We start from the raw sequence: 13,341 nt of genomic DNA, 5'->3' as shown, positions 1-13,341 counted from the left end.
GGTTGTAGGATTATAACTGAAGTCTTTGGTGGGAGGTAGACCTGGCTTGCAAGACAAGAACCTTGTGTGTGAGAGAGGGGGGGGGAGAGGGGCAGGGCTCAGGCTCGCTGAGGTCAGTCCCCAGGGTTCATCTGGAAAATAAAGAGATTTTGTCAAAGGCAAATGAGAGTTTGTTGGCCAAGGAAGCCGTCAAAAGGCAAAGTTGCGAAAGAGTGCATAGGCAAGTAATGGTGGGCGTATAGGAGGAGTGGCCATAGTGGAGTTATGCAAAAGGCAAACTATCTTGAAATGTGGGTTGGATATCCGGGGAGAAGCTTCAGTGTTCCTGGGATTATTTACACACAACAGGGATTGGATGCCTGCTTTGGGACCTATTGCCTGCCTTGGCAAGGCCCTGTGGAGTGGCAGCGATGTTGTACTGAAGCCCCTGCTGGACTCTTCTTCGAAGCCATAGGCTCCGCTGCGCTCCGTTGAAGGCATGGTCTCCGGTTCATGGCCCCATGCCCCTGACAAGAAGAGGTATCGAGGGCTGGCATCAGGTTCTGTTGAAAAAATGGCATCCTTTTTTTTTTTTAAAGGTTCCTCAGATATAATTTAAACTTAGTCTATGAATAATAATAATAATAATAATAATAATACTTTTTATTTGTATCCCGCCCTCCCCGCAAGAGCAGGCTCAGGGCAGCTCGCAACATATGAATACAATACAATAAAATTATACATAGTACTTACATTTATAGTTATAAAATCGACATAAATCCATTTACAAATTGTATTAAAATTAATTAATTGTGGTGCTTTAACTTAGATCTTTAATACATTCTGTGGCTAAAAACATATCCAGCAGGACTTCCTTAGCTCAGCATTAGGTGAAGGCTGTTTTAAAGAGGTAGGTCTTACAGGCCCTGCGGAATTGATCTAAGCATCGCAGGGCCCGTATCTCCTCCGGGAGTTGATTCCATAATAGTGGGGCTGCAATTGAGAAGGCCCGATCCCGGGTGGTCTTCAATCTGGCCTCCCTTGGCCCGGGGACATTCAGCTGGTTCTTCCCTGCTGACCTCAGCGCTCTCTGGGGCTCATATGGGGAATCATTCAGGGGCACATTCTGCATTGGGAAAAACTTGACTCTGAAGCATTCCTAATACTATATTGGTTGAGACTACACATTGCATAGGGAGCTTCCATCTCTCTTATGCTGGGGTTTTTTTGAGCAGGAGCACAGTTCCGACTGGCTTGGTATCAGGGGGTGTGGCCTGATAGGTAAATGAGTTCCTTCTGGGCTTGTCCTACAAAAAAGCTCTGTGTGAAACCATGGTGATGTCAGGGGGTTTGGCCTAATATGCAAATAAGTTCCTTCTGGGCTTTTTCTACCAAAAAAGCCCTGCTCTTACGTACCTTTTTGGTATAATGAGGCTGTGCTTTCTTATTACGCATCCTGTTAATCATAGAACACTTTGTAAAGTACAATAATTTTAGCTCTGGCCGTTCTAGCCAGAGTACTGTTGCCAGTTGCAGACGTAATGCCACTTACCGCAAACTCGAGCTTGTAGAGTTGTGACTTGGCAGTCTTGCCTTGGTTATCTCATTTCGTAGTTCGATTTTCTTCTTCATTTGTAGTCAGAATGTCATAAATATGTATCTTGTGCATCAGGCTAATCTTGGTTCACATGCCTGATTATGCATTAAGAGGACAGTTTATGTAGATACTCTCTCTTGAGGTGTTTCAGTTGGGCCCTTAGGTAGAAGCTTCTGCCAGGCTTCTGTATCGCTTTCTGTCAATCATTTAAACTTGAAAACTACCGTAGTCTTTCTTGGCTCTGAAGACTCATGTTGCTTTGGGCCCTGGTTTGTTCACCTTTGAGGACCTTGGCGCTGGGTTTTCTCTAGCCATTTAGCCCAGTTAGAGTCCAGTTTTGAACGTTTATAGGAGATTATTAGCAAAATCCTGTGGCGTGTTGGTTTTCATCACTTAGATTACGTACAGACTTCAGCTACTTCAGGTGGGGTAGCCATGTTGGTCTGAAGCAGCAGAACAAAGCTTGAGTCCTTGAAGGGGCACCTTTGAGAACAACAAAGTTTTATTCAAGCTATAAGCTTTCGTGTGCATGCTTATACCGTGAATAAAACTTGGTTGGTCTTAAAGGCATCACTGATCTCGAACTTTGTTCTTCAGCTACTTCAGTTATTTGAGTCGTCTGAATGTTGTTCTGAATTGCCATTTGTTGTTCTGAATTGTTGTTCTGAATTGCCATCACCTTCTCACCTAAAGATGATAAGAAGCCACAGAAGCTCTCACGATATCCCCACTGTAATAACTAAATGAGAAGTAGAGAAAATGAGCAAGTAGTTTCTGCATCCAGATCTTGCCCGGGTTAGTTACTTGGCCAGATGTTGCTTGCTGCCTTTTTGCCATAGGGCAAAATATGTTGCCGTTTACTGGGCATATAGAAGCAATATAAAACTGCATTGAACAGCAGCACTGAAACAGTACTCTATAATAAGTTTGTTTTATTTTTAATGCTTTTGGAATGACTTTCCAAAGGTCAGCATGTATTTTTATATTAATAAAACTTGGCCAGAATTAATGCGTAGTAAAAGTAATAAGATGGTGTCATATTAATAAAAGTATCCTGTGGTCAGCAATAAAATGATACTCAGACAGCTAGACCAGTCTAAGAGGGAAGAACTAAGAATTTTCAGGCGCAGGTCAAAGTTCTGGTTTTTAACCTTGAAAAGTCCTCAGCAGTGTGAGGCCAGGTACCTCAAGGACCACCTCCTTCTATGTCAGGCTGCCCTGCATGTTGCTCCCCTTTCATTATCACAAGGTGGGTGGCCGGTGGAGACGGGGCCTTCTCTGCTGTGGCTCCGTGGCTATGGAATGTCCTCCTCATGGCAGGTTGCCTGAAGCCTCACTTGCTTAACCCTTAGGGGATGTAGAATCATGATTTGCTCAGACGTTGCTCAAAAAGAAGAGCCCCGTGGCACAGAGTGGTAAGCTGCAGTAATTCAGTCCACGCTCTGCTCACTTACCTGAGTTCAATCCCAGTGGGAGCTGGGTATCTTTTTGTGGTAATGACTGAAGACACACTCATAGGTTTTTTTAATCTAGTTTGTGTATATTAATATCAGTTCTCAGTTCCCCAGGAGGCAGCCTTTGAAAAAGTATAGCTGTGTTTTGATTTAAATGCTCCAATGGTTGTCTCTGGACCTCTGAATTTCAGGTGCATTTTCTTCTGCAGCTGGACCTGCATGAGAATTATCGTGTCTGGAACTACCCTTTTCACTTCTGTTTATTTATTTATATGCCGTTGGGGACCCCAAGTGTGGCTTTAAGCTGAGGAGCAAAAAGCCTGGCTGGACTCAGTCAGATCTACGTTGTTACTGTCAAATGTGACGCAGAAAAGAGCACTTTCTCAGTTGAAAGAGAGCCTTTCTGAGATCTGTTAAGCCCTTTGTGGTTTTTTTAGTGGATCACTAATTACTTGTGAAGTCATGTTCTAGGTTGAGTGCCCCGGTGCTGGAGAGCTTGAGAATTTGGGGCCCTAGTTTTTAAGCAGCGCATTATCTGAGACAACTATAAATTCATTGTGTAAAAGTATCAACTAACTGGGGGTAGTGTGGGTTTTCAAGTTAGATTGATGCTTCTGGGATCTGGAACAGGGTTATATGCAAAGCTGAGAGGGAAGAGATATGTTGCTACAGTTGTGCCAGGAACTGAACAGACCTGGGAAGGGGAAAAGGTTGGAAGTGGCATGGGTTGGGCATTAACTGAGCAATGGAGGAGAGGGGAAGGGTTTTGAGAGAGAATGAGGCAATGGCATGACACTTAGAAAGACAGAAGTGTGACGAGGGGAATGCAGGGAATTCATTCCTCAAATAGTTATGCTGCATCACAAAAGAAATTAAGGAATATGAGCAATAATATTTTTTTTCTTGGATTATGCATATATGGCCAGAAATAGCATTTTACCAAATTCAGAAAGCATCTCTGCTCTGTCCCATTTGTTTTTAGAATGTGTTTAAGAGTATTATATTTATAAAATATGCCATAATGCCTGCATAGTATTTGTGTTATCTGGCAAAATTCATAAACTTCCTTTGTTGTCTTTGGGCTGATAGCCTTTTGTAATATTTTGGCACTTCTCTGATCTTTCTTTATTATGCTCCCACTCTTATTTCCCTTGCATCTCTAATGTACCCTGGAATGCATTATGGTAATCACGGAGCTCTTTTTGAGGTGTTAAATCTTTTAGCCACAATACTAGCTCACTTGATAGTCCCCTTCAGTCATTCCCACCAGAGTACCATCTCTTCAGAACGCTTCAAGAGTTTGATAGTCCACTATTTGAATCACCTGGAAAGATTCTTTTACCTGAGAACTGGCCTAAGTCTTTGATATTGCACCTTAAATGCAATATTGGGGTATTTTGATAAAATGTTGAGGATGAAAACATATATCCTGATTTGGAAGCCTGCATATGTGAGGGTCTGGCAGTATGTTGATTTCCTCATTTTCTTCTCTGTATATATATATATGTCAGGGAGAGGAAAGGATGAGCTTTTGTCAGTGGAACGAACAAGGAAGCTGGTTTTCATAGAATGTGTACATATAGGAGCTCACAGATTCAGAATATGCTGTGACTTTATGATGTGCAGAGCGAAATAAAACTATTTTTACTTGGGAATTTGTTCATAATAACTTCTTAACCTTGGGGAAGGGTAAGAAATGTTTTTTGAAATTTGGAAATGTTGATTTGAGTTTGATTCAGTTTTAAAGTATACTGTACCCTTATATCAGTGCCAATAAAGGTCTATGGTATGGTATGGAGTTTGATTCAGTTTTGACCTTCTGTGCTTTTCTCTTGCAGATCTTTCACTGCTGCGGTTTATCAACGCAGAGCTAACCAGAGGTTACTTCCTGGAGCATAATGAAGCAAAATACACAGAACGGAGAGAGAGGGTCTATACGTGCTTGCGGATACCTAGAGAACTAGAAAAGGTAAACTTATCCATCTTTTTTGCTTAATATGTGCCAGGCTCTGATTTTATCCTACAAAAATAACAACTGCAAAACAAGCATTTTAATGGAAGAGTGGCAGATACGATTCACTCTGACTTGCATTCTGCTTCTTTATACATGTATACAGATAGTGTAAACAGATGCCATACAAGAACAAAATGGATTATGTGAGTTCATAAAAGACAAATGGAAGAACTGGCTATTGCACCTGATTGCTATGCTTCAGCTTTGAGTCATCAAAGAACACTTTATAGCATTTGCTTATTAACTGTAGAGGCTGGGCTCCAAAGAAGTGATGTTGTATCCAGGAGAACATCATGTGCAGCCAAGCATCGTTTGTTTGTTTTGTGGTGGTTCTACCGCCAAAAAGATAAGCAGTGATTTAAATATGACTTGGCTATGGCAGTGGAAGATGTGCAGAGAAGATAGCAAGTGGTTCGGTGTAGCAAGAAGCAGATCTGTGAATTGGGAAGTTACTCAGGGGGTTGCAAACGTTTCGCATAAATGATTCTGTTATAGTAGTTTATACGATTATGGTGCTGAGTAGTATTGCTAATGACTGGATCATGTTTTTAGACTTGCACAAAAATTATTGGGTGCCTTCTAAAATTGCTCTCTGCTGATGTTTCCATATAAACTTAGTTTGGTGGAAGAAATCAAAGTAATTTTAAAGAACTAATTTAGATTGGGGTTCTAATTTTTAAAAAATGGAGGGAGAAGTGATACTTCACTTCAGTGAAGCTGAACAAAAGTTAAGATGGGTGTTTCAGTGTTCAAGAGCATTTAATGGGGCAGTTTCACATACGACACAAGTCAGACCCAGGTTGTTATACTGAATTTTCACTTGACAGTGAGCTGCTGTCAATCCTGGTTCGCTGATAGGTGTAGCCTTTTGACTTGTGGCTGTTACAGGTTGGATCCAGCCAGCTTTTTCGCTCAGTCCTTCCCAGCTCCCCTTCTTACCACAACTTTCTTCCCACATGACTTACGTGCATGCAGGTTCCATGATTCCCAACAGAGCATTCTTTTGGTTTGCAAAGGGAAGCCCCTTCGCTAGCTGAAAAGCTGATTGGATCCAACTGTATGTTTTTAGTTGCTCTCTTAAACGATTGAAAAAGGGTATTTTAGGGGGATAACAGACTGGCAGTTTAAGCTGCCGCAGGGATGGGAGGCAGGCAGACCAAAAAAGGGCATCAACACGGACACATCTGCCTCCCATCCTGACCGCAGCCTGCCCGGGGTCAGATCAAAACCGCCTCGAAAAGGCACCACTTACAAAATTTCAAGGTGGCTTTAAGGTGCTTCCTGGCCGTCTGGACAGCCAGGAGGTGCCTCGGGAGTGGCCGGGAGGCGCATGAGCGCTCTGGAAGCTTCCTCCAGGGTGCACGCAGCCTGATCCGGGGGCGGCCCGTGTGCCATCTGGAGGCTTCAAGTCTGCTCCTTTTCCGGCCAGCTCTCTTTGGGGCGGCTTGATGCCACCCTGAGCTGCTCGTCTGCTATCACCTTTACAATCACATGTCTGGGCCCTCAGAATTGTGCGTAGGATCTCCACTCGGAGAACAGAATGTTCCTCCTCCCCTGTTTTCTGCAGCGTCCCCACTGCCCACTCCCCAGAAGGGGCTCCAGGTGAACTGAGGGCTGCAGCTGTAGTGGGAAATCTGCAGAAATCTCAGACAAGCATTTCAGCTTTGGGTCCAGCTCACAAAGGAATACATTTGACTCGCTTAGAGCAAAAACCGTTCTCAGGGAGGAGGTGGCACAAAGGAAGGGTGTGTATAATACATAATATCTAATCATCTGTGTTTGTGTTGGGTTGTAGCCATGAAAATTTTAACAAGTTTACTTTGGGGTAGAAAAAAATCACCCTTTTGTGGGATCCGAGGCTCTTTTTCATTGAAGAGTTCTTGGTATTTTGTGTTTGTTTCCCAGCATTTTCTGTGTTGCTTTCAGTTTTTCTCTCGAATGTCGAATTTATTGTGCAAGACTTGCTTCTCACTGGTGGAGGAGAGGAATGACACTCTTAGAAAAAGCATCACTTCCAAAAGCTAAAAATAGAAAATTCTTTCTGGACCTTTTGCTACTTAAATAGCATAATAAAGAAAGAAAAGTTTGAAGGGGGAAAGGTACTAACCTAGAGTGAAATAATAGAGAGAACAGTAGAACGGGTGATGTGGACATAACTGAGACCTACGGGGGGTGGGGGCGGGGAATTTCTTTTAAAATTTCTTCTTCACAAAATTTATATTCTACCTTTTTGTCCTTACAAGGGCCACCAAGAAAGCTAACAAATTTCAGACATGCTTGATAAAATCAGATTTTAAGAACATTAAAATCAGCCCTTCCTAAAAGATAATTAGAAGAATTAAATATTGTGCATTTTCTTTGTGATTGAGCAGAAGTTAATGTCTTGCAAACATTGGATTAGATGAGGAGCCTGTTGTTGGTGGGCAGGGTGGCGGGGATGCATCCCAGGCCAACTAAAACGTTTGAGATGGAAAGGAACGCATGTCTTTATACTGTTACCATTATAATGCAGCAATAGCTGAATGGTGATTAGTTGCACAACTCTCTTGTCTTATGCAAGTAAAGAATAAAAGTTCTTTAGAAATATTGAAGATCAAAGCAGCATTTAGCGTCAATCTAAAACCCTTAAACACACCACCTATAAGTATGACTTGCTTCATTCTTATTTCTTCTTTTCTTTCTAAGCTGCTTTTAGATGTAGGATATTAAACAGCAATCTATAGTAGCTGCTATTTTTATTTATTTATTTATTTATTTTATCATTTATATCCCACCCTTCCCAGCAAGTGGCTCAGGGCGGCTTACAGCATAAAATCTCACATAAATAGGGTTTAAACATTTAAACAGTTAAAATAATTAAAACATTTAAAGCATTTAAAACATTAAGGACAGCAAGGACAGCATTAAGGATATTAAGTTATGTGCTGAAAAATTACTCTCATATAAACATTTTACCAATGCTAGTAGTACACGTAAAATTGAATTGGCAATCTTAATTAGTATATGTGAATGACCTACATAGTCCCTTGTTTATACTTATACTCAATTATATCAATTTGAGGAAATCATTGATTATTACAAGAATGTCTTGACTGTCTTTGTCTCCTTGAAAAAGAAGGCACCACCCCTTCACCACATAAATGTCAAGCAGAGATATTTAATATTCAGAAAGACCTTCCTATTTGTTCTCCGCTTATGACAAAGCTTCTTAAAATTCCCTACATCTTTCTTCCATTTAGTTGGGGCAGTGTAACCTAGAAGTTATGTTCCACAAACCATGTAATCCTGTGGTATTCTACCTTAGTTTAAGCTTAGATACTCTTCTCCCATTACCCAGCAAACCAGAAGTTCACCTGTCTACCAGGATGTGCCAAGAACTGCATAAATAACAGTTAAACTAGAAGAAAATTAGCCTTCCTGGTGGACCTCCTGAGATACCTGGGTTTTGGCCACTGTTGGACTGGATGGGCCACTGGCCTGATCTAGCATGGCTTCTCTTGTGTTCTTAAGTGTTGGGTGTGAGCAAAAAATCTTTTTACATCGTACCTTTAAATGGAAGAACTTTGGTTGAAGTGGCATGATAGACATCAAGCAATGAGCTTGAGATCTCTGGTTCAAATTATATTGTGGCCATAGGCAAGTTATTGTCTTTCCACCCCCGTTTGTATCATGTGAATGAGAATTGTGGCTTATCTTTTGGGAGTAGGAGCCAAAGCAGGGCTGGTTGTGTTCTTTTGCTGCACAGGGACCTCTTCTCCTGAAAAACGGTCTTCCATGAGTTGGGGTGGAGGCCATCTGGGACCTTATGACATACAAAGAAGAAATATTATACTCAGTCCCTCAATGGGGACAGTTTCCATTTCCTTATGCGGGAGTGGGATTGACCTTGGCCTCAGGTATCATTGAAGGATCTCCGACAACTAGATTGTACAATTAAGTGGTCCCAGAGGAAATGACTGCTGCTAGATTGTATCATGTATCATTGCAGGCTGTAATGTGTATGAGGAGTGGGAAAATGTTAAAATTCAGTCTGTGCTCACAGAACACTAGCAAGTTACAGAATGAAGTTTGAGTCCTGTGGCACCTTTAAGACCAACAAGTTTTATTCAAGGTTTAAGCTTTTGTGTGCAAGCACACTTCCTCAGATACAGTGAAACAGAATTTCCTCAACCGTTACATATAGGAAGGCTGACTTAGCTTGGAGAAAGGATTTAAAAAGACATATGCCTTCTCCAAACCGGCTGTTGGGGAGGTGGGGGCTTTGAGAGTCTTCATAGTATGTGTGAAAGAGCCGCGTGTGGCTCTCAAGCACAGTTTGGCCACCCCTGATCTGGAAAAAAAGTCTTCTTAGATTAGAAGAAGGATCTCCATGTGAACCAAAAGGAAAGATAGGTTATAATTATTTTAGTAAATAAGCAAACTTCGTGCAGTGGAATAGTAGAGGGTGGGATCCACCACATCGTGTCGCGGTGCTTCCTACGTGAGGCTGCTGTTAAGCTAAATTATGTTGTGGTTGTTCGTAGTTGCTGTTTTCAGGTTTTGCTCAAGTGTGTGATTTACAAGTTAGGATTGAGCACAAATGTTCCTATGTTTAATGGGATTGTTTTAAGGATCCTACTTAAACTGTTAAATATTTGTAGCGCCAGCTGAAAAATTGCACCATACTGTAGTTGTTCTTCCTCTTGCTTGCTTTTTCCCAGTAACCTTAGTTTCCCCTTCTAGTTGTATCCTCTGGTTTTATACCGGCAAATGACACTTTGAGGGAAGGCATTCAGTGTAAATACTGTGGAAGTCAACTGGGTGGTGTTTTGGTTGAGGTTATTCTGCTTGTACTTATGGTATATTTGCAAACTGAAGAGTTGGTGAACAAATAGTCAGCATCCGGCTTCATTTTATTTCATTGCTGTTTTTTTTAATATAATTGCAGTTGAAACCATAAGGGATGAACCCCGAGGGCTTTGATCTTCGCTATCTGCTGAGACTCGTCCAGACAGATATGAAACCTTTGCTGTGCAAGAGATGGTTGCTTGTATCCAAAGGTGACCCGCGTCAGCTAGAACTTCAGTTCATGACCTTTCTTTGCTTAACAAGCAACAAAAAGCAAACAGCCTGCCATGGATTTGTGAGATTAAACATATGCAAGTATGATGGCCCCATCCACTTCCCTCCCTCAGAGGGAAGATTTTCCCTTTGCTGACTGAGCTGCCCTGGTAATGTTTTCTTCTTTGCTGAAGAACTCTGGCTGTCCCACCCTGACACACTACAATACTTTGGCTGTTGGCTCAGCCCAGGAACTTGAGGGAAGGATTCGGAGCCCCCTTTAACTTAAATAACTTAAATGGTACTTGTATTTTGAAATTCAACTAACAAAATTCTTTATTCAGCATAAAAGGGAAAGGTCAGGTGAAATCAAGGGTAAAATTTCTGAAGTGACTTGAATAAATAACTCTGAGGTACAGCACTACATGCACAGACTTTAGTTCATGTGCTTTTGAGGCTATTGAGAGTTTCATAAACTTTTCCCGGTGAGTTAGGAACTTCATGGTGAGAGGCTTTTGTTTCAGAGTTTCTCAAACACTCCAGTAAACTTTCGTTGGGTATTCTCTGGCTCTTGGCTTCCAGAAGGCTGGTGCTCTCTTTCCAGTACCCAACCCCCTTCTCTTGGAACATCAGTATTTGTCTTGAGTTTTTTACTGACTTTTAATTTATTTTGTGTATTTGTTGTTTGAATTTTTATTCTGCCCTTCCCTGCATGCAGGGCTCAGGAAGGCTCACAAGGTCTCCAAAGACATTTTCTAACTGCAGCAGGCCAGGGATCATTGCACTTTTCAGAGCTAACTCTCTGTTTGACTGGGTAGGCAATTTTCTTCTCTCGCTAGATGTATCCCCTTTATTTGGGCTGCATGGGAGTCTTCACCTACTTTCCAAACTTCCTTGCCAACTTCCTCCCACTTCTCCTTTCTGTGTAAAACTGCTGAATTCCAAAACTGTCAATACTTGGCTCTTCTCAGCTAGGGCCGCAATCGGACTCCATTCTCCTCAGCGGTCCAGTTCAGAAGTTTTTCTCTGCTCAGCTGATGCTAACCAATCAGATCTTTTGGAACAGCCTGATCTTCTTCGTGGTCTCTGTGCATCACACTTATGGGAGAAGGCGCCGGCGCCGATCACGATCGGTAACTTCAAAGCCGCGGATTTCCGCGCCCCCGTCCTGGTGCGCATGCGCAAGCACTCCCCTCCCTGCGCATGCCCACCAGGACAGGAGCGGACATCCCGCCAGTTCTCTTCTGACCGCCGTTGGGATCAGTCGATCTTCGCATCGGTCGGTGGATTTCTTCTGGCTGTTTGGATTTCCTTCTAGCTGTTCTTTGTTACTGTCAGTGAGTGGGGAGGAATAGGCGTTTGTTATTTTTCCTATTTCCAGTTTCCCTTTTTCCCCTTGTCCCCCCCTTAGCCTTCCCCCCCTCACCCCCCGCGCTTTCCGCGCATGGAAAAGCGCTGGGGATTTTTCAAAAGGTGCAGGAAGTGTGGCAGTAAAATCGCCCCTCCGGACGGCCACACTCTGTGCCTACTCTGCCTCGGGGAAGCGCATAGACCGGACTCTTGCTCTCATTGCGCAAAATTCTCCAGGCAAACGAGAAAAAACCGAGCCGCTCGCCTCGCGGCAGCCTTGATCGAGCGAGTGCTGACCCCTCGCGAAATGGCGTCGTCATCCGAAAACGCGCCAAATTCCTCGGTGTCGATGTCGACAAGACTCCCTCCGATGCCGATCGCCCCCTGAAAAGAGCGGGCTCGGCTTCGAGGTCGGATACCTCCACACCAGCCAAGAGGCCCAAGGAGGTAGAAGAGGCTTCCTCGGAGCCGAAAAAGAGGAAGAAGACGGACAAGCAGAAGCATGCCGAATCTGCTTCACGCTCCGTCCCGAAGTCTCCATCCATCCCGAAGGAATTACTTGTCCCGCCGCTGAAGCTACTCGCATCGCCGCGTCGACAGCAGAGCCCACCCAGACTGCAGTCGATGTCGACGCAGATTGCCATCTCGTCGGACTCCGACCACGACCTCGACCCAGCTCAGCGGTCGGTGAGGGGGGAGAGTCCTCTGGAGGTTCAGGCGGAGCAGCGCAGCCCCCAAGACCGTGCCGGAGGCGTCAAGCGGGATCGGTCTCGCAGTCCCCGCAGAGTCTCACCCTTGGTTCTGAGACGTGAATCGGTACCGAAGGACCGATCGGGCAGCTCGCATCGGGACAGGTCTTGGAGCCCCTGACACCGAAGAGACTTTAGAGTGTCGAGAGACAGATCTCCGGAAGATCCATCCCCTAGGAGACGTCAGGACTCGCCAGGGCGGAAGACCACTCCCCCGCTGTCGTGGGACCAGCGTCAATGGCAGTACCTATATGGGTCCTGCCCGATGCCCACGATGTTCCCATGGTTTCCTCCTCGACAACCTGACTGGGACCAGCGCTCGGAGGCATCTCATCGGTCGAGAACATCCTATCGACCGCGGATGAGATCCCCATCCGCATCGGTATCGAAGCCCCCGGTGGAAGACCCTCCCAAGAAGAAGTCACCACCCAAACCTCCTATGAAGGAGACAACGCCACCAGACCCGCATCGGGACCGAGCGTCGCACCCGTCCGAGCAGTCGGAATCTCCCGGGGCATCGCCGAGGTCGTCGGGAGACTCGGTACTGGAAGATCCTGCTCCATCTTCCCCGGAAGACAGCCCTCCCTCCAACAAGGTCGGTGAGGATCAACCCATTTCCCCTTCGGAGGACTTAAAATCCTACGGGGACTTGGTAAAAAGAATGGCCCAATCCCTATCCCTCTCTACGATTCAGCCACAGCCTGTCATCACGGACACTGTGTTCGACATCGTGCAAAGGGATACATCATCGGCGGTCGCCCTTCCAATGACGACGGTGCTGCTGCATACGGCCAAAGCTTCGTGGGACAAGCCTGCGTCGACGCCTATATCTTCGCGCAGGCTTGACCACATGTACCGCGTACAGGAGTCTACAGCCGACTTTCTGTTCAACCATCCGAGACCAAACTCCGTGGTTGTGGCATCTTCATCTAAGGCCCGGAAGACCCATGCTTCCCCCCCAGATAAGGAGGGAAAGAAACTCGATGGTCTGGGCCGACGGGTCTACTCGGCCGGGGCGTTAGGCCTGAAGGTTGCTAATTACGCCGCATGTATGGGGCGATACCAATACGCCATTTGGGACCAAATCTCCACACTGCTGTCTGGGCTCCCCGAACAAACCAAAACCGCTATCAGGAAGCTTCAGGCAGAGGGCATGAC

General features: G+C 44.6%; 1 protein-coding gene across 1 annotated transcript in view; it reads left to right on the top strand.

The window, feature by feature from the left end:
- Positions 1–12,304, top strand: part of LOC132577488 (serine/arginine repetitive matrix protein 1-like) — a 37,178-nt gene extending 24,874 nt beyond the window's left edge. Inside the window, exons 2-3 of the mRNA XM_060247275.1 lie at positions 4,869–4,999; positions 11,672–12,304. Of these exons, the coding sequence (XP_060103258.1) occupies positions 4,869–4,999; positions 11,672–12,304 (764 nt within the window). The remainder of the gene's footprint in view (positions 1–4,868; positions 5,000–11,671) is intronic.
- The last annotated feature ends 1,037 nt before the right edge of the window (positions 12,305–13,341 follow it).

This window comes from Heteronotia binoei, chromosome 9 (genome assembly GCF_032191835.1).
Source record: "Heteronotia binoei isolate CCM8104 ecotype False Entrance Well chromosome 9, APGP_CSIRO_Hbin_v1, whole genome shotgun sequence".
Taxonomy (NCBI): domain Eukaryota; kingdom Metazoa; phylum Chordata; class Lepidosauria; order Squamata; family Gekkonidae; genus Heteronotia; species Heteronotia binoei.
The sequence above is the reverse complement of the archived record's forward strand: the minus strand, read 5'-3'. Positions and strand labels throughout refer to the sequence as shown.